General features: G+C 39.7%; 1 protein-coding gene across 6 annotated transcripts in view; it reads right to left on the reverse strand.

The window, feature by feature from the left end:
• Positions 1-1,994: 1,994 nt before the first annotated feature.
• Positions 1,995-22,096, reverse strand: part of GLRA2 (glycine receptor alpha 2) — a 123,449-nt gene continuing 103,347 nt past the window's right edge. For all 6 annotated transcript variants that reach the window (XM_015645219.1, XM_015645245.2, XM_015645210.2 and 3 more), the window contains one exon: positions 1,995-3,528. In XM_015645219.1, the coding sequence (XP_015500705.1) occupies positions 3,250-3,528 (279 nt within the window). In that variant the 3' untranslated portion in view covers positions 1,995-3,249. The remainder of the gene's footprint in view (positions 3,529-22,096) is intronic.

Here is a 22,096-nt window from a genome sequence, read left to right on the forward strand (position 1 = left end):
TGTCCTGCTATCCTGGTTAATTGATGTTTTATCTGCAGGCAGTTTCTAAACCAGTTTCTGGTGCCAGCCATGTTCTTTGAGAGAAGGTTCTTTAATAGATGTTCACAGACCACCAGCCAGCATGTGGCAACTTTTCTGTATCTTTCTGTATCATGTGGCCATTCCTAATTGTTGTGCTTGGTGGGGCTTGTCCATTTGCACACACAGTTTGTTTCCAAAATTTAGTTAGATAATTTCAATATTCATGACTAATTGAGCAATTGTCATGTGGCCATAAATTCTGTCTTCAAAAGAGAGAGAGAGAGAGAGAGAGAGAGAGAGAGCTATCCAGATTTTGTGCACAGATTATTCTCATAACTGTACCAAAGTTTATACAGCAGGCAACAGCAGAGCAACCTTCCCATGGATACTGTCACCAAACCTCTATTCTGATCAGCAAGATATTTCAGTGACCTGTTTAGTAAATGCTAATAAGCACTGCAAAGAGTGCAGGTCAATCTGTGGTGTGGATGCTGGAGGCACATGCGCTTCCCCACAGAAAGGGATACAAAGATATCCATCAGCTGGGAGTAGGTTTGCATTCCTGTTGCAGTGGTCTGCAGTCATTTGGGGCAGCTGTGGACAGTAGACTCTGATATTCATGAGAATCTCTGCAACACATCTGGACACTGAAGATTAATCCTGATTAATGCTGCCATTACACCTTCATTTGAAGCACTGTTTTTGAAAGAAGGGGTTAGTAAAAGTGAGGTCTGAATGTTTACACACCAGTGAAGGCTCTGAACTTCCCATAAAAATATAGTTTACAGCTGGGTATCCTCACCCCGCCACAGTTCATGGTACTAGGATTGTGATGGGGTATTCCCCTACTACATTATCCATAACCAAATACTGTTCCACTTTAAGAATGAATAAAAGCAAATGTGATACTATAAAAATTGCAAATATGATATTTAAATTTGCATCAAAAGCTTGTTTTTCAAAGCAGAATAGTTTGGAGAGTTGTTTTGAGTTCTGACTTGTTCCTGTTTTGGGGCTGTCAGTCACATCTGCATCCACAGTCTCCACAAGGTGGAGGTGATGTTGTCAGTACCATCAGAGGTGTAAGCAACAGAAGACTCTACAAAGCTGAGGAGGGTATGGGAATATAAAATGTATGACTGGATTTTTGTCACCCATTTATTATTCAGAATCAGAGTCGTCATGACCTCCAGATTCCCTCCCCTGTTCTGGGGAGGAACAAAGCCTGGTAGCTGCAGGCAGCCATGTGGAGAGAGATGGGAACACAGGCACATAAGCACACAAATACAGGTTCAGACAGGTTGTGGAGCCTGTATTCTCTCAGCAGAAGTTGGACCAGGAACAAAAGCAGAGTGAGAGGTGCTGAAGGTTCAGTATGTCTCAGTACCACATCTCATTAGAGGTGTGGGAAAAAATGTCTGTACTGGGCAGCTGCAGTGTGTGTGTTTGGGGCTCACAGGGGAAGGACAGAAAACTGAATGCAGTTTTTAGTTTGTTTTTAAACTATTGGTCATTCCCATGTGTACCAGAGGCACCTGGCACAGGCCATCTCAGCATGTCCTTCAGCTCACCAAAGTGTTGAAGCCAGAAGAAAGTAAGAAAGCCAGAAGAAAGTTCAGGACTCCCCCAGGCCAGGCACAGCCCATGTGAAGCTGGCCTGTATTTCTTGCTGTGCAGGGATGCTGTGAGAGGGGAACAGTGTCCCTCCTCCCCCAGACCTCGCTCAGCACATGCAAATGTTCTACAAATGCTCCCATCATATCCCAGACACACTTCTGACAGTCCTTGACATACTCCCAGGGGCTGCAATAGTCCCTTTGCTGCAGGATAGATAGAAAAATTTGGTGTGCTAAGTCACGTCAGCAGAAGGCTGCTTTTCACCCTCTTTCTGCTGACAGAGCAGTGGAAGAGCTGGGCTGTGGCACGAACAGCCCTGCTGCTGCTGCTGCTGCAAATGAAGAAGAGTGAAGAAATGTTAGTACCACATTTAGCTTTATTGAAATTGAACAAATACCTTTTTTTAATAAACCCTTTTACAGCAAGTGTAAAATTTTAATGTTTTACTCATCTTATGTTACAGGTTGTCTTCTTCCATGTAAGCAAAAATACCATCTTTTTTTTTCTTCTTTTTTTTTTAAATTTTTTTTTTAAATTTTCTACTTTAAAACATGTAGCAAGGATTTGAATAACGCAGATCTGGCACCAAAAGGTAACAGGTTCTGAAAATCACAGTACAGTTTTAAAATTCTTAGGTTAATTAATGATATTTAAAATGATAGCCACTTTGAGTAAAGATATAAATTAGAGGTCTGTAAACAAGTTGTGTTTACCTATAGAGCTATTGACTGCAGCTACAATGAGAGCGGTAATAGAAACTCAATGCTAGACTGAGCTACACCTTTGAGGAAACAAGTTCTTACTAAGTAGTGTGGTACAGGGTAGCACAATAGGTAAAATACAGTTTGGCACCTCAAGTTGCATGTAAAATCAGCAGAAATAAAATTAAGTAAGTGCACTGTCTCCCAACAGAAATAAACCGGGCAATTTCACTTTTTTGGAGTGTCAACTATCAAATAAATCACATGACACACAAGTTCAACCCCAAAATTACAATTCTAGTAAAGCAAGATAATATTAAAATGCACACCCACAAGGATAGTAAAGTATAAATTTTTTTCTTTCTTTTTTTTTTTTTTCCCTCTCCCCTATCAGTAGAAATAATTTACAACCCACAAAAGGACTCCTTGGTGAAACCACTACCTACAGACTTGGTCATGGAATGTAGCTCAGTAGACTTGTTTCAAATAGAAAGGCAACATTATCCTGAAAAATTTTGGTCCTCTTATAACTCACTGTACTGTAGCCACCAAAGTCTCTTGATAGATGTTTTAGGATAATAGTTTGTTTTCTGATTCTCTTTTGTTCTGAAAGGTAATATCTTGGTGATAAAGCTGGATAAAATTTGGCCCCAAATACAGATGTCTGATCAATGCTGAATCTGGAAGAACACACTAGGAGTACATAGGGGGAGCCTCTTGACCGGTCTCACAGCGTATTTTGTCATGGAATCACTTTTCCTTCTACACTTCTTTTCCTCTTTGCTAATTTTTTCTCCAGTGTTCTGGGGGAGTGGGGAAGAAATCCTTAGTCCATATGACATAAAGACATTTCACTGTTTATTTACACGTGGATCACTTTGGCTAAGAAGTCCTGGCGAACCAGAGTTGCCTATTTCTTGTGAATGTCCTCATGCCGTATAATTTTGTATGTAATCCAGTAAAAGATGTTGAAAATGAGGAAGGCGAGTGGGAACGCGGCACGGGATATTGTATCAATCCTTTTTGCACGGTCAACAAACTTCTTTTTGATGGATTCTGAATCCTTTGGTGGTGCCGGAGGTGGGTTGGGTGGCGTGGCCTTGACTGCTGTGCCATCCTTGACTTGGAGGCAGTGGCCCATGCCATAGCCACTGAAATTGAATCGACTGTCACGAGCAACTTCGTCTTCCTGGAGGATAAAGAGGACAAGTAAGACACACAATCACCTGTCTATTGAGCATGCCATGTAGTTGAGTAGTTGAGGTGCACCCCTGCAAAGCACCTCAGCAAATTACCTGGTTATGCAATGATACAAAGTCCTGGTTGTAAAGACAAACAAGAAGTTAAAACCCACATGAAAATATGCAGAAACCATGTGACTTCCAGTGTTTGTGAATCTGAGCTTTAATCTTCCTAGCTATGTCTAAATCAAATGCCCTAAGCAGCAAGCTGTATCCCAAGCCCTATAGGGAAGAGATTTGACTCCATGAGTTTATATTGCTCTCCTTGAGCTTCCTGTGGGGGAAACACAGTCATGTTGGTAGCAGAGTGTCTGCTCCAGACAGGCTGAACTGAAAGACCCAGAGATCCAGGGGCCAAGTTCATTTCAGTGTTTCCATTGCTCCATCTCAAACCTACGAAACAAGGGTAGATCATGGTCTCTCCTTGCTCACAGGAGTGCTCTGACAATCAGTACTTCAAAGTGCACTGAGCACTTGGATTTAGTGGTAGCTGGGGGTCAGGTGCAGTAACATGAGCTAATGTAGCATCACCCCGCAGAAATCCATTCTCTCTAGTCTGAGTGGGTGATATTTGTTTTTGGAGAGGTGAGTGAGTAACTACCACTCAACTTTATCACTATAATAACTGTGATGAAAGGCTTGTGACTGTGCTGGTAAATTCTCCCGAATGTTTCTCCTGTCTGAGAGAACAATAATACACAAGTCACTGGCAATTCTCCATGAAGGATTCAAAACCAACAGACAAAGCAGCTCTATTCTTTTTCATTCCAGCAGGGATAGATTGTAAGTTCAGTAGCTTGTTCTAGTTAAAGACCTTTTCTTTGACCGACAGATGCTTCACTGTTGACTGAAAATGACCACTTCTGGGGCTGATAAGGAGCCCAGTCCCTCACAGGAAATACTCCCTCATATCTTCTACCAAACCACAGCCTTCTGAACTTAACAGAAAATCCAAAACTGCAAGAAAAAAAAGCATCACAGCAGCGAGATATTGAATAATGAGTATATTGGCTGAACTCAGGGGTGGGAAGGGAGGATAATTTGCACCTATTCAGGATGTAAATCACTGCTCCTTCACAGAAGAACCTCTTTGAATAGTAGCATTTTTCTCTCTCCCCAGCTCCAGGGCTGGAATTGAATATATCACCCAACTTGCTCTCCCTACCTTGGAGCTGTCATGCAAAGGTGAATAACCAATAGTGTGATTCAAGGATACCAAATGAGAAATAGTCACTCTGACTGCTTATGTCATTGAATGCTTATGGAAGGAGGGTAGGCAGTAAACAGTGCTTTGGAGACCCTGTAACTTCATCATGAAGGTCTGTTCTACAGTGTATCCAAGAGCAGGTGGAAAATTGTGTTATTGCAAGGCTGTTTGAGCACTTACCCAGGGCTTATAACCTTTCCATTTCAAAAGTTCGCCATCATTAAGAAAAAGAAGGCTGGTCCTCTGCTTTTTCAATTTTATTTATTTGCAGTTTGCAGTATCTCTGTGCAAACTCTGCTTGTCCTAGTGATTATAAGTATGTAAAGTGTTTTAAAGATGAACCCACTGAGACCTAAGCTCTGGATAGCCTTATTAGGCAAGGCTTCTCTTGCATGACTTAATGACTTAATAACACTACCAGGTCCCCCAGTAACACAGGGAGATGCCTTCCTCACAGTGTTTTTCATTTTACTGAGTTTGAAGGATAAAATGCATGCCCAGGACATGAGAGGTGATTAAAAAGGGTAACAGATTTTCAGCAGCTGTGTTGCCATATGTACTTCATTCATTTTTAAAAAATTTAATTTCTGTTGCTCCTGAGAGATCTGTGGGAAGAATAAAAAGTACTGAGCTCAATGCAAGCTTGGAGAGTCCTGACATCCACTGTGCCCTGGTGGATCACAGCTTTATCACATGGGGCTGAGCAATTCATCTCCAATGTCACAGCCTTCCTTTAGAGCTTACGCTGTAGCAACTTCAGTGGGAAGCCATCTGAAATTAGGGACAGGGATGTTTAAATCAAATTCTTTTAGGTATTCAGCACCCAACCCTTAACTGTAAGGAGCCACTTATATCCCAGTGGGATTTAGAGCTCTGCTTTTCCCACCCAGACAGTTGTCTGTGCCATTTTTCTTTCCCACAAAAGCCAGAGGGAAACAAATCCAATCCCCATGTTAGTTTTTTATTTAGGACTGCAGCAGATTAGATTTACCCTGGGTACAAGAGTTACAGCATCCACCTGGGGTATGAGTGATACGTGCTGTTTCCCTCTCTGCTTGAAGAGATTTGAATGTCCTTCTCCCTAACAAATCTCTGGATTAGTTTGTTACTGTTTTCCCAACTTGGAGCTATTTGCTGGTTGCAAAAACAAAACAAAAGAAAACAAAAAAAAATTGTTTATGAAGGGGGTTTTTAACCTTTATCAAAAAAACTTTTTTCAAAGCCTAAACAATTGATTAGGAGAATAGCACTGTCATTCTATACCCACTTGTTACTATACCTGATATTATGCATTTGCACAAACACAGCACTAGAGACACCCAAGCTGTAGCTGTTGGGACCATTTAAGTACCACCAGGAGCAAGGAAAGCCAGGGCCCTTACAGCCCCACCTCCAGCTCTGGAGATGCCACAGCTCCATAACCACCATGGGATTTTTAACAATAAAATCCCCCAGGAGCCAAAGGAGCTTTGCAGTCTGGCATGTGCCTGCACACTGAGCGCTGCCAGGTCTCACAGGCAAGACCTGACCCCATCAGAGCTCTTCCACCTGACCAGATACTGCCTGAAAAACCTCAGAGGAGTGAGATCTCTGCCCCTTGAAAGTGCCAATAGTGTTTACAGTTAAATGAAACCCTGGAGATATCAAGACCCTCATGTCTGTGGTAAGAGGATACTTTTGCCATGAGACTGCCCAAGTGGGCTTGTGTCCTTTCATCCCACTGAGCCACTAAACTGGTTCCACTCAAAATGAAGCAGAGGGGCAGAAAGGCTTCCTCTGTGCTGCTGAGGGGAGCTGGGGAATCAGCCCAGGTTCTGGAAGTCCATTGTCCATGCTGCTTGTGGGTTAGCACACTCTGTGGTAGATCCCACCAAAAAGCTTTCTCCCAGACAAACCTGTTCCACTGGGGCTGATGCCACACACTGCCATCATGAGCCATGTGGTGATATCTGGCCTTAGGAACAATTAAATCCCCCATCTGATTTTCTTTAGCATTATGGATGTAATTTAAAAAAATCTGTCTCCAAACCACCATAACCTTATGACAAAACCACAATTTTACAATTTAGACAATCTTTCAACATCCTGTTACATATAAAGGACTTGGGGGAATAGTCACAAAGAAAAATAAATTTATACACTTTGATAAAGAACCCTTTTTAGAATTATAATTCAAAAGGTGAGATGAAGAACTGACCTTAAGTGCTTTCCTTTAAGTAGTGGCTATGTCTTCCTTTGACCTAGGGGTTTGGTGAACTACTGCACAACTTACCTGGGGTACCCTCGGGTGGGGCTGCAGCACCACTCTTCATTCTCAAGGTCATATTCAGTTCATAACCTCTGACATATCTACCATGGACACTCATCCACTGACACTCTTCAACCTGTTCACTAGCTTAGTCACTGATAAAATAGTCCATATGACTTTTCTAACATCTCTATCATTATTTTAATCAGACTATGCTTAAAACACATTCATTTCAAACTGGGCAGGATCTCACTTGCATGAATCCCAGACTATTTATGTGTTTATAGATTTTAAAACCAAAATTAAAGAGCAGCTGGAAGCCACTGGACATCAACTGTGGAGTGGCAGAATCTGCTGCCATTGAAGTTATTAACTTTATTTTTCTAAAGAGATGTGAAGTTAGGGGTTACATAATACAGAGTCACAAATCCATCTGTCATTGATTAAGACATAGGGAAAAGGTTCATAAACTAGGATGAGAAACAGAAAAGAAATTAATGACAAGAGGAAAATGTTCTTTTGATGGTTTTCTTTCATATGTTCACACCCTGAGTATTTTAGAAGAATTATCCATTGTAAACTAATTCTATTTCCTGAGATTTGGACAAGTACTTTCCATAGATGTTTTTTCAACAACATAAGTTTATGACTATTGTCTTATGATGTCATAATGAACAGGCGTAGGTATTAGCTTCAAACAATTTTTGTTAAACAAGAATTATATATTTTTCTCATTTTTAATTACCCTTTATGAATTTAGTGATTTTTTTTGTGCTTTACAAATTGATGGCATTAAATTTTCTTGACTAAACTTTACAGTAAGCAACATATAAATGGGGGGTAATACTTCTGAAATGGTTTTCCTTTTTCAATTTTTCATTTTTGTAAAGCTTTTATTTCTACTCCATCAGGGCTAGAATGTATTTCATACTACCAGTTTCACACCAAAGCAATCAGACATGGGGAAAACACTTTAGAAAATCTAGCCTATTCAATGCCTTACATGCTCAACTTTCTGTACAATGCATTTTGAAGTGCTTTGTCCTCACCACTTTTAAATGCTTATTGTCAGCATTGACTCAGCTTTAACAATGAGGAAAATGAGAGAGAGGCTGGCTTCAAACAGTGTATTTAATTTACTCTCTGATGTGATTTATTCTTTTAATTTTGCTACTCTTTTCCAACATATGGTGTAAAAACTATTTAAAAGACTATCTGGTTTAATTAAATTTCAAGGACACAGATGATTAATTTTAGGTATAGGATAGAGAACATCAGAGAAATTTTATTTTTGGTATTCATAGGTATAAAGTTAGAAACCCGGAATCAATTCAGACTTGAATGCAACATGGAATCATTAGGGAATGGACACCAAAATATCTTTGGAGATTTCATTCTAAAATCACATTTATGACTTTGAGACACCTCCCATCTCTCAATACTTTACATAATTCATGGTGTGGTTTTGCAGACAGTCATGCTTACATACTTCCAATTCTCAGGAGTCTCTGAGTGTGTGGACAAAGATAGTTCAACTGAGAAGCATATTTGGACTTTCAAATCCCCTTTGGTTCCTCACAAAGTCTCTTACAAAATTCAATTCAATTCAATTCAATTGTGAAGAGATGAGAGGTAAGGTCCTTTCATAGATTAACTGTTTAAAAGGCAGTAATGGAGTTTAGGAGTAGAAGATCGATTTCATAACTGGGGGATTGCTGGAGGGGATCTCTAAGAATCTGTGTGAGAGCCACTCAGAAGGAACTGACTTATAAATAAGCTGGGACAAAGGTTCCCAAGGGAAGGCACACAGGTGAAACAGGATATTCAAAGCAGACAAAGCTAAGCCAGGCTTTCCACAAGGATTCTAAAAGGTGAGTGACTAAGTAACAAAATAGCAGTAAATGAGATACAGGGTTGATAAGTGCGACTTAAAGCATTGTAGAAGATAAACCTAATTACACATGGATGATAATGGGCTCAAAATGTTTTTTGTTTTGTTTTTTTTTCTCATTTGTGAGTTTGGGAAATTACTACGTATATGATTCTGACATTAGTCCTCTGCTAAGCAGCAGTCAGGAAATGGGCAAACAAAATAGAAAATGCCATTCTGCCATCTACTCACAGTGAGATCAGATTTTGGACACAAGAGGTATTTCTGGTCACTCAGTCCTAGTGAAGACATAGAAGAAGTAGATAAAATACAAAGAGGGGCAGCAAGGATAATAAAGGCCTTTTTTTGCATAAGGAAGAAAATTTCATCTTAGAAAAGCTGTGTTTGGAAGGTGATATCACAGGATGCTAACAAACTTCTCTGATTTCTTTCAGCCAGAAAAGCTCTGGATCTCAGTTGTCCTATGCCAGATGTGAGTCCCACTTCTTCTTAATCCAGACTTAAGAGGAGCAGAAGGTGATGTAAAATTGTCACCTTCTCACCTCAATCCTGCCCAAAGTATAGATATTTCCCAGATTTTGGTTTAAATATAGTTTTTCCTAAATATTCACCAAGATGTTTAATCAAAAACAGTCTCTGACCAACCCTACTGCAACATGACACTCCATCAGGAGCCATCATTCTGCATGTGACAGTGGTGCTCACCCCATTCCTGCCTCTCTAACAGCGATTTTCCTGCTCACTGAGGTTTGCTTTTGCTCTCATTTGAACCCTCATGCCTTATGGAATCTAAGTAAAACAAGCCTTGCATTATAAATAGACATTTTAATTAATGGAGGATAAATTGGTCATTGCTGTCTTTGGTGAGGTTTTCCAACGGACAAATTTAGGTTTGTTTTGGAAACCTGTGTTTAGTAGTATGTTCTGTCTCCAATAAACAGCAGAAAAATCTCTGAAGCATGAGTGATTTACTTACGCAGTCTGTAAGAACAGCAAGTGAACTGTTGTTAATGCAATAATGAAATGGTAGTTAATGCGGCTTCGCCCTTTTCAAGTAGGAATTGAACATTATCCAACTGAAAGAGTAACATAATTTAAACATGTTGTGAGCAAAAATATTTTCCTGGCTTGAAATACCTATAAGTAGAATATAAATTTTTCAAGAATTACTTTAATATTAAAGATTATACAGTGGGTACAGATGAGTGGTTTGCTGAAAAAAAAACAAACAACATTTTCTTTAGTAAAGCAAGGCTTCTGTCTCTAAATTTTGCAAACACTATTAATGAAAATTTCTTATTCTATCTCACGTTTTATATATATTATAATGAATGTTTTAATTTTAGGGGAGGGAGAACCAGATGAACTACTCTTTTACAAAGCACCATAAATGTTATGATAGAAAGTCACCACTTCTAAAAAACCAGCAGATTGATTCCTGACACAGTCTTGGTTTCTTTTTCCCCTTTATTTTAAATTAAAGTAATGCCTTAAAATACCCAGATACAGTGATCTGTTAGTCTTATAGGTATAATTTGGCTGGACATTAAATTCTCTCAGGACAGTAAAGTCTGGAGACTTCACTGCTCTTGGGTAACTTCTGTCAGTCTTTCTCCAAAGAAAGAAGAGGTTGGCCAGTTTATCAGTGGGAATGGCACATTTTTCTGTTTTACATCAGACAAATACATACTGGTGACCTAGATTTGAAGGATAATCTGCTCTGTCCAGAAGTCTGTTGGATAAAGGGCAACTGACTTCTGCTCATTCTGTCTGCATGCAGGGCTGAGTAAAATGCAAAGCTGGTGTTTAAATACCTGACTATTTCAGCTAGAACATGAAATAGCTGTTAATGGGCACATCAAACTAAACAATGTAAAGCAAGACTGCATTTGCTAAAATTTTAGAAGATCAAAAACCTAAAACGTAATGGAAACATACCTAAAATTTACTTCCTCCATTTTCTCTTGTTTTCTGCAAGTTGCCTACCTCAGGAGTCATAGATGAGCAGACTCTCACCTTCCTCCTTTTCACCAATGTCCAAGCCTGAGCCTCAGCTTCAGTTCTGTTCCTCCCTGAAAGCTGCTGCAGGGTCAGTATCACAGGGCAAGGGCACACAGTGTCCCCAGGAGGGTGACAGGCATGGGGGAACTACCATGTGGGGCACCTGTGCTCAAATACCCCAGTCACAGACAGAAATATCTGAGCTACTCTCTGCACAGGATTTTTCCTATCAGGTTCTTTGGTCCTTTTCTCAAAGCAGATGTAAACACCTTGGGGAAGATGATTTTTATCACACCTTTGTGAAATTTCTCCAAACCCTCTTCCTTAAATGTTACTGTCCTAGGAGACTTTGTTAGAGCACTGCTGTGCCCTGGCTGTGCCATCTCAGAGTACCTCATTAGTCAGTCAGAATTAAGAATGAAATAAGTGTCCATACAGGGCCCATAAACAGCACTCATGATTGGATTCATGCAGATTACCCTCTAGAACAACATATTGCTGGGAATGTTTTGTGTCTCAGGTTTCGATTGCCTCAACTCCCCATTCCTTGGGGCTGATGGGCAGCCCTGCCTGGGCCAGGGGTGGCCATGAAGTGCTGGGACCTGGGGCATCCCTACCCCTTGCTGAGGTCTCCTGCTTGGTGCCAGGAAGGGGCAGAGGAAGGGGACGGGCAAAGGGAAGGAAGAGGAAAAGGCTTTTTGCCTCTCTGGTGGTGGATTCTGTCCTTCAAGCCATTTTCTACAACAAACACCCAGAACAAACCCTAGCAAATGCAGACAGAGTTTACCAGGGCTTTCTCAGACATTCATGCATTTAATTTATGCAAATGCTGAACAAAATGAATTAAGTATTGCAAATTATATTAATAATTTAAATTCTTTAGCTAAAAATAGTCAAGAATATTTGAATAATCCTAAAGTGTTCACTTGCAAATTTTATAGATTTGGTCGGGGGAGGCTATGGGGGCTTTTTGTTTGTTTCATTGTTTTTGGTTTTCAGTGTTTTTTGTTCCTGAGGGGACAGGCCTTCCTTTTCCAGTTATCAGTTCCTAATACCAGGCTTCAAAAAATAATGGTTTTGGGATTGATTTTATTTCCTTATCTTCTATTATACAAGTTACCCTTTCTGGCTTTCCATATAATTTATTTCTCGTAGTTAGTCAAGATCTCAATCTGGATTTCTTTAGCTATTCTTGCATAGGTCCAAAGCATCATTGGGGTAAAAAAAATATTTGCCAGCTATCTGCCCTTCAAATTTGTTTCCAAAATTAAATTGTTGCATCTTCGAAACACCCTGACTGTTTGAATGTATTAGAAATTTACTACACATATAGACTTCTGTATTTTCATTTTTTATTTGCTTCTGTGAGGGTTGCTCTATAAAACTCTGATATTATTTATTCTCAGGAAAATAAACACTCATCATGAGGTAAAAATCAATGACAGTGCTACAGCAACTTGACAGTGCAATCTCTACATGGAATTGTTGGGGTGTTTTTGTCTCATCTGATAAGCAATAAATCCACAAAATCTAGAAGGTCATTGGAAGCATGCGTACAATGGAAATTAAATAATATTTCATTTAAAATGGGTTTGATAGTTCTTCTACTGTATTAGACAGTTTTCACACACAGACACAAGAGTGTACACACACACACACACAGACACACAGACACACACACAGTCTGCATGCACCAATCCATGGAGATATATGTACCTACTTATAGCTGTGGGCATCTACTTAATCCAGTCCTCTAATGTATTCCCTGAAGGCATTAGTTAGTGGCAAGTTCACCTAGTGAGAATGTTTTTATTCTATTTTAAGATTAAGAGCACTCTCCAGAGAATTTTTTAATTATTAATTTTTAATAACTTCTCAAAATGTTACCTTTTACACTAGCTTTTCCCCTGCAGTAGTTCTGAGGAGCAAGGATACAGAACACACAGGCAATGGTCATTAAACCTTCCCAATCCTCTCTGCCCATAAATAGGCTCTTTGGTGGGATGCTGGCATTTCTCCAGGAGGACCATCTGCCCAGGCCAGTAACTAAGCAACAGATCTCCTGGTGATGGCCTTTTATTACTTGGCAAAACTGATAAAAGGATAACCTGAAACAAGAGATTTAACTGTGTATGAGAGAAGTCAGTACTGAGAAGTACAGACAGAGGAAATGTGGAAGCATAGCTATAGCACTAAGAAAGGTATTCTTGGGAGATCTCAGATGCTTATCTGAACTCAAGTGTTGCTCAGGAATATCAAGGGAAATAGAGAAGAAATGCTGAATTAATTTACCTAAAAGATTGCGCACAAGGATAACACAGAAGGGTCGCTATGCCAGCAGCCTTCCTGAGACCTGCATGCTGTATCTTTCTTTCATCTGGTACATCCTGGAGTAATTCCAAGCCAGTGTTTGCAGTGCCAGAGCTCTGGAGAAGGCTGTCATGAGGTACATGGAAGAGGTCAGGACTCACTGTGACTGCTCACGACCTCCTGACTTGAGGTTCCACTTTTGAGAAGGGATGACACCAGGGGAAGGTTTGTATTCAGGAAACGTGCCAATAAGCCAAAGAACAAAGCAAAACAGGAGCACCCTGAGAGACAGGGAGACCTGGCAGGTTTCTGCTTCACTGAACTTCCAAGAGTTTCATGAGTCCCAGGCAGGAGCATTCTGCCCAGGTCAGACAAGATGTGGTGTTTGGTGACAACCTAAGTACTGCACAGCAGGGTATCACACACGCTGTGCAGTCAGACTGGCTGGGCATCAAACTCATTTGTTGTCCTCTGAGCTGGAAACATGAATGGGGTCTTAGAACCCCTAATGTGAAACACAGGAAAGTTGATATCTACTCTTGGTCTTTTGCTTCCCTGTCTCCTTATTTCTGCAACTGTCTCTTCCCTTTTTAACTCCTTTTTAACTTTTTTTCCTCTGACACATTTTCCCTTGCTAATTCCCAGACCTGTTTTTGTCTACCTCCTCTCTGATGCTTTCATCACTCACTGTTTTCCTCATGTGTGGCCTATACCTTCTACTTGCAAAATTCAGTTCCTTCCTTAAGTCCTATCTGCTCTGGCCCTTTCTGCTCTTTTCAGCTAAATTATCTTCCAAAGAAGAGGCAAGCCATAAAAGTAGAACTCCACCTTGCCAAGACCTCTAAACTGAGTGGTGTTACTCTATTTTTTAAGAATAGACAGGAATTAGGTTTAGTTTTCTTTGGCTGTTTTTTTTTTTTTTTTGTTTAATTTTTTTTTTAATTAAAACCTTCTGCTTTTGGATATACACAGAGCTGATAATTGCTCAAGGAGTTTCCAGTACCAAAAAGCATTTTGAAATGTGATGCTTCTCATTTGATCTACAGTTCATGACACACAGTCTGTCCCATGGCTGGCACGGAAAGCTGAGGATCACCAAGCGTGTGGCCCCATGCAGCAATCTGTGACTGTGTTCTGACCACCCAGAACATGCAACACGAACATTTTGGAGGCTTTGGAAAATGATCACGAGTGCTGGAAAACCAGCAAATGGAATTTCGTTTTTATTCTAAGTTTAAAGCCCAGAAAAAAGAGTTGTTGTTTGTGCAGAGCACATGTTGTTCTAGTCTACTGAAAACTGAGTAATGTGGTAGTATATGCAAATAGTAATAAAGACTTGGCATGCTCTGGAATACTCCAATGACATGTCCAATCACAGCAGTACCATCTGCTTTTCCTTATATGTGCTAAATTTATAACAGTCTGCTAATTTCTGTAAAAGTTTACTCACCATTTTCAGGAAATTATACTTAACATACATGCAATATTTGGACTTTGTGACTTACTGTTAGCAAACAGTTAGTAAATGCCTCTTCAGTCACTCATCTCTATTCTTAGAAAAAAAACTTTAGAAATCAATAATATTGATTATGATTCTTAATCCCGAAGGAATGGCAGTGATTTGCAATTCAAATGTTATTTCCCTAGTTTTTGCTCACACTGAAATTTTGACAGACCCTAAGGCAATCAGACTTTCACCTGGAGCTCAGAAACCAGAAAAACACAAATCTGGTATTGTACAACTAAATTAAAATTAACTCCTTCTGTTTGGAGTGGAATTTTCACCAGGTTGCTGAACTGTAACTTCTCTCCAGGCAGTGTTCAGTTTGATGCAATGAGACTGCACAATATTGGCAATATCTCCCTCAAAATTCCTCACTGACACACTGAGACATAGGAAAATAGAAAACCAGGTGAGGAAAAGCTCCCTTCAATGGCCATCTAGGGTTTCCACGAATATTTTGCCCTGTTGGCTTCATGGCTGGATGTTTTACTGATGATACTGGAGTTCATTTAGTGTCTCTGCATGGTGCTATGCCAAATGATTTCTTCCCACTGGATGAAAGGCTGAGTTATCCCTCCTTTGGGTCTGAAGGGAGCAGGTATTTCAAAGTGTGAGACCATTGAAACATCACCTTAGGGGACAGTGGTCTAGAGGATATTTTAAACCTGTTTGACACATTTAAATAGATGGTTTCAGCTTGCCAATTTTGGAATGGATCCCAAAATAAAAGTTACTATAAAGAATAAAGCGATTTGTTTTGGATGATTAAGAGAATCTGGCTCATATAGCCAAGGTGTGACAATTCCAATCACATCTTCATTTCAATTTACAGGAAAGAAATAAACTAGGCTTCATTATTGTTCATACTGCTGGTGCTATATATTTGACATGATAATCTACAGTATTAGTCAGTAAATTGACTCACTGGACTGCCCTTGATCATATGCTCCATTTTCTGCTCAGCAGGGCTCTCTCTAACAGCTATATATAACCAGGGAGGGGAAAAAAAGAGACAGCTCTCTCTTAGATCATTATAAAATGATGCTGCATTCAGTTTTCCTGTTGCTTCAAAGGTTATAAGTGATGTGATCTTTTCACCGTCACAGATAATATATGGCTGCTGTTTGTCTGACTTGTCAGCTCCTCACACAGAAATCCAATACTTCCCTCTTGTCACATATTCATTTCAGAAATCTGTTCTCTTGCAGGCCTGAAATGAAATAGTCTCTGTATTCCTATCTGCCAGTTTTCAAGTCTTGTGTGGTCCCTCCTCGTCATAGCACGGTTGTCACATTAGCAACCCACATGAGTACTCGCAGCAAATGTGAAATCTCCTGATTGTAATTAAAATTCTGCATGCTTTTCTATTAAAGAATGTAAATCATTGTGCATCATAATCCATAACTCTGCTCTTCTGCCACTGTTTTAAAATGTCTGATTACTGAGCTAATTGCCCAGGCAGGTTGTTTTTGGACTGTCTAATGCATTTACGGGTTATATATCTCTGTCAAAATAAGTATTGGATTAATCCTGCCTTCTCATCTGCATGTTGAGAAATTGCTCCTTTGGTCCAGATAGAAGTTAAAGTCAGGGGCAGCCTCTAAAAGGGGCTAAAGGGTGAAGGGCAGCTGAGAAAGACTGAGATCCCAGAGACAGAAAGCAGACATCTCAGTAGAAGATTGGCATGAATCACAAAATACAAACTTGTGTAGCTGTATTTCAGCAGCATATCTGCAGCTGTAATCTGTGTTGCTGCAGAAAGAGGGGGAACCAAACACTAACCTAACACTGTTAGGACAGAAAGAGCCTATCACTATTCCTGTCCAGAATGGTAAATATTGTTCAGAGACTCTTTTACTCACCTTTGTTCCAGAAGTACTTGCAAGTCAAAGAGAATTACAGGATGTAAATCAGAAATACTCAACTATAGGTCAGCACATCCACAAAAAGATATAATTCAGCTCACACTCTTCCTTAGGAGCAATCCCTGACAAATCTCTTTTAAACTCACTCCTGATATACTGGACACATTACAGAAGAATGTTTAACAGAACCGTAAATTGTCCAGTATACTGCCTGGTGCTGGTTCTGCCAGCTGGCTCTCAAGGGCTCTTCTGGTCCTGTTCCCTGCCATCCTACAATTCTGTGTTTGTAGTTTGAAGAACATAATAGAACTCAATAACTGTCCAGGCCAAACAGCTTCCTTTAAATTGTAATGCTTTAAAAATGCAAAGAGGTTAAAGTCTAAGCCTCTTTGCTTTGAAGGTTTGAAAGTTGCCACCAGAAAAATCCCCAGATTCATATGGTACCAATTTCTAAGACATCTTCACTTTGAAATCAAAGGTAAGAAGGGAAGGCTTATGGTAAAAGAAAGGTCAAAGTTTACATGTCATACTAATTTCCCTTTGGGCACTCCTGTACTCCTGGGGTTTGGTGCTTTTGCCTAAACACCTTTCCATCTCCCCTGAGATGAATGAGACCTCACCATGGGAGAATGGGGTTCTTGTTTCATAGCCAAAGGAGACAAATATTTGACAGACTCACAGGAGTTATGTGTGGCAGCAAGGGACATACAGCAGTTACAGGAAAAAAGGTGAGGTGCTGAGAACACTGGCTGGGATGCCACATGCAAGATAAACATCACTAAGTTTTACATGGGCTTCAAAAAATATTCATGAAATAGCAGCTGTTAGATTCAAAGGCAGCATCTGATGAAAAAGATCTGTTGTCATGATATAAGTCTGATATTCAACCCCAGCTACACAAATACCCACAAGAGAACTCACCAAACAAAGAAGAAAGCAGAAATAAACAGGACAGAGAAGTGTGACAAAAGTATCAGTCTCTATGCATCAAAAAGTAAAATTCAAATAGATTATTTTTACAACAAAATAACATGATATAAGCCTCAAGGGAAAGTGAACAAAGATCAAAGAGCAAATAAGAGACAGGCAACATAAACAGGCATCCCCAGTATCTAGAAGTCAAAGAACGGCAGTATGCAACACCAGAGCATCTTAAAAGAGCTGTCATGTATTTGGGGAAAAACATCCTTTGTGCAAACTTGAAAAAAAGGAGTATTTACATTTAGGCAGCAAGACAATACTTTCTGTGCCTGAAAAAACTACCCTCTCTGGACTTTTTTATTATTTATTCTTCACACTCCTGTTTTGCTCCTATGTAAAAAGTACATTTTGTGTGTCTCCATTGCATGAACATCTAGCACAGGTAACAGTAAGGGCAGAATAATAAAAGACCAAACCATTAGCAAAAAATACAAAACTGACTCCACCAGAGTTCATGACAGACAAATCTAGGACATCCTCAAGATAAGGAACAAAATGACAGTGCTCAAAGACATTTTAAAAGAGAACTGCAACAGCTGGATAATCAATTGCTTTTACATAAAGTCTAAATCCAAGGTGAAGGTTTGGAACAGCAGCACTTAGTGTTTAATGATTTCCTTTTAAAAATGTTTTTAATTATGAGAGCAAATAATCTTGTTTTCCCCATTGCTTTTTCTTCTTTGCATGGGCTAAGGACCGCCAGGTCACTAGTCAGCCCCCAACCATCATCTGAGAAACCTAAAATGGCAGAATTAAATTTTCCTATTCTAAATTCCTAAATGTGCTGGTTTTGTTCCTTCTATTCTTTGTGCCATCGTGCAAACAGAAATACATCAGATAAGGAAAAAATAGCACACCTACCTTGCCTCCTTTCTCTTTCAACGCTGCCCTCCTTGCAGGCACAGTCACTGTACTCAGGGTTACTTTCCTCATGACAAATACCCACCAAACACTGCAAATATGCACTACAGTGTTCAAAACCTTTCGTCATACTGTTTGCTTTCATCTAATACACAGCTTTGGTTATTTCTATTTTTGGATTCACAAGATCTTCCTCCACTTCCAATACCCTTTTCCCTCCTGGCGTGCACTCCTGTTGACTCCAGTGGCCACACAGACTCCTAGTACCACAGGTGCTGCAGAACTAATATGAACAACTCATAGCAAGTTTTTGAAAAGTATTTTAATAATTCATAAACCATCACATTGAACTGACTGCTCTATCCATAAATAGCAAAGGCTGCTCATCACAAAAATATCACCTCTGGTTTAGAAAGTCCTTGAGCTGCAGGGTCCTGGAGCCCAGGAGGATGCATAAAGGACGAATTGCTGCCTCACAGAGCTTCCTGTGCGAGGCAGAGACCTGGCCCAGACCAGGACAGCCTTCTTGGAGTTTGTCATCTCCAGATGGAGCTTCCCACAGCAAAGAGATGTGGCCAGTTACTGAACAACTGCCTCATGAATTTCAAAGCTACACTGGCTATTTAACTTAAAAGTCTGGATAATGACCCAAATAAACGTTCTTGCCAAATCCTTTCCCTTTATGACTAAAATGCTGTCTGTTTTGCTTAAAAAGGTGACAAGTCTGTTTTTCTTTAGTTTTAAACTTGAAAATAAGAATCTAAATTCAATGTTATGCCTTTCCATAGGCATTACTAAAGCAATTGTCCACGAGCATTTTAAAAAACTATCTGTAATAGAGATATGTCTTATTTCTGATAGCAATCTATTTTTATGGGGTCCATGATAAGAAATTATACTGTTGCTAGCTAGAAAGGTAAAGCTAAAAACAAATGCTACATGAAAAACACAGTGAGTAGGTTGAAAAACCATAAAACAGCTTTGCAAATGAAGACAAGCAATCTAAGCTCATGCTTGGTAGGAAAGAGATGAGAAGTAATTAAGAAAAGAAGCTATATAGAGCAATATTCTTGAAAGTAGCAGATAAATTAAAAAAAAAAAAACAACAAAAAAAACAACAAACCAACCCTAAACCTCTTTAATTTTGCTAGAGAATTCATAGCTAGAAATATTGGTGAGGCTACCTAGAGTGAGAAGCATGATATCCAAATATAAGATGCTCAAAAGGAGAACCAGAATTAATGAAAGCTTCAGGAAAGGTGAAGCCCAGCCATGGCAGAATATGCCAATATATGGAAAACCTGGCAATTACTAAGTAGACAGACACAAAAGAAATTCAGAGACCTCTGTGGGAAATACAGTGTAAAGCTAATGTAGGGAGAATAATATCTAACATAAGCTACACCTCCTCTGCTTTTTTTTCTTGGACACACAAACACATACATGTGTATGTTCCAAAATAAATGCCTTAGAGGTATTTGTACCCCAGGAATCTGTCTGATGGAAGATTAGCTGTCATTATAGTAAAACAAGGAGATTGCAGTAAAATTGCTGCATAATTTGCCTCTATTTCTCTGGAAAGGATGGGGCAAGAGCTTGCAAATCTTGAAAGAAAGGCCATTGTCTTCTGCAAGAGCCACTGGAAGGTTGTAAGTAAAGCACATATAGTCTATTAATAGGGCAGGAAAATTACTGAGCAAGAGCACATAGTGATTTTTCAGAAGATTTTATTATCCACTCATTGGTGTATACACCACCCATTCTGGACATGCAGTGAAAAACCTGCTCCAGACAAATACCCCTTTGTTCATCTAACTAGGTATGTAAGGGTGAAAAAAGAACATTAGGACCTTGAAGAACTTCCAGACAGAAGACACCAAGGGCTGTAAAAGAGCATCCTGTGATGCACAAGTTCTCTCTCTCACCAGCCTGTAGTGGCATCATGCTTGATTAGACTTGCTAGAATTTCTCTTGCCTGTGAGGATCAGCACACAAAAAAAGCCTACAAGATGAAAATTCTGGTGATGGGACAAATGAGTGAACTTGGTGTCTGATCCCACCGAGGAAGTCACAAAGAAAGCTGGCATAAGTTAACAGAAAACATATAGATAAATTTCATGGAAAGTTTGTGCTGGGGTGTCAAGGCTGCTACTTGCAGATGCCTGTAAGACTTTACATCCTGGAGAGGAAATGTGCAGCTTTCTTTCCTAGAATGGTGTGCAAGACCTCACATGTGTGCAGCTCAGATAATCTCTAATGAACAGAGACTGTGATCGCTATTCTAAAGTAGTTATTCTTTTGACAGATGAAGATTACAGAGAACCTGAAAGCAAGTCTCTACAATCAGCAGGCTTGAGAAGGTTTAACAGAAAAATGAATGAGTCAGTCAGAAGCAGAGCACTTCCACATGACTAGCAGAAAGGGTTATAGCAGAACACACATGGAGGACCACTTGAAGAGAGTGAGGTGAAGCATGAAAACAAAGGTGTCATGCCTCCTAAGAGTCTTGTCATGTTATGGCAGAGAAAATAAAACCTTGGACACTTGGTAAAAAACTTGCACTTAAGCCAGGTGGATTTTGTATGTACAAATGCACACACAGTATCTGCATGAAAAATTACATATACAAGTTAGGAATTAAATGACTTTAGGAGTTATGTCTTTGCTCAGAGAGAAGCTACAGGATCAATGCAGAAATTCACAGGTACGATTCTGGACTTCTGGCACCTCATGTGTATGGGAAAATACAGCAGAGTTTTCTGATCTTTCCAATCTGTTTCTCCAGGAGCTAAAAACACTCTGACATGCTCAGTATGCCAGATATATTCAAGCAGCCACTGGAAAACTGAGCTTTTCAATAATAAGTCCTTCTTGACATTGATCCTCTAGTGAAGACATGTAGTGTGGGAAGAGACAGTGGACAGCTCTGAGATACCATTGGGAGTTCAGAGAGTGGAAGCAAGTAAATCTTTAGTGACTTATGGTTGGGCTTGGCATGGAGTTTTCAGGTGCTCCCAACTCAAAATGAGTCTTTGTGAGGACTCTGGCAAGAGTCAGCAACAAGTGCTCAGAATATGTAGGGTTTCAAGCTGTTTATTCCTTCCAGTGTAACTATCCCTAGCTCCCTCCTCATGTCGTAGAAAAGAAAATTTCCTTCCTCACTATCCATGTACTCCCAGTAACATGGAGTGCAAGATTTATGTTATCCAACCATCAAAAAAACCCCAAAAAACCCAAACAAAAACAAAATCCACAAAACCTACAAAAAACACCAACAAAAACACAAACACAAACAAACTAACTAACTAAAAAAAGAATTAAAATATCAGGCCACAAGAGAAATACCCAAGTACAAATTATCATATTACAGTAAATAGCACCTTTCTCCAGCAGTGGATCAAGAGAAATAAACACATCTGATCATTAAATCAAGCCACATGTGTCAGAATCAGGCTCTGAGTGATCAGTTTGCCATATGAAAAGCTGTCAACTTGAACAGGAATGACTATAAACAAGGCTGTTTTCCCCTGGGGGAAAAAAAAAAGGTGGTGAAATAAATGGTTTCAACACTACTTTTTTAAAAATACTGTAAAAACTGGATTTTAATGGAAACCATGAAGTTTTTCAGACTTGAGAGAGAATGAGCTT

The sequence above is a fragment of the Parus major genome, chromosome 1 (genome assembly GCF_001522545.3).
Source record: "Parus major isolate Abel chromosome 1, Parus_major1.1, whole genome shotgun sequence".
In the NCBI taxonomy this organism is placed as follows: domain Eukaryota; kingdom Metazoa; phylum Chordata; class Aves; order Passeriformes; family Paridae; genus Parus; species Parus major.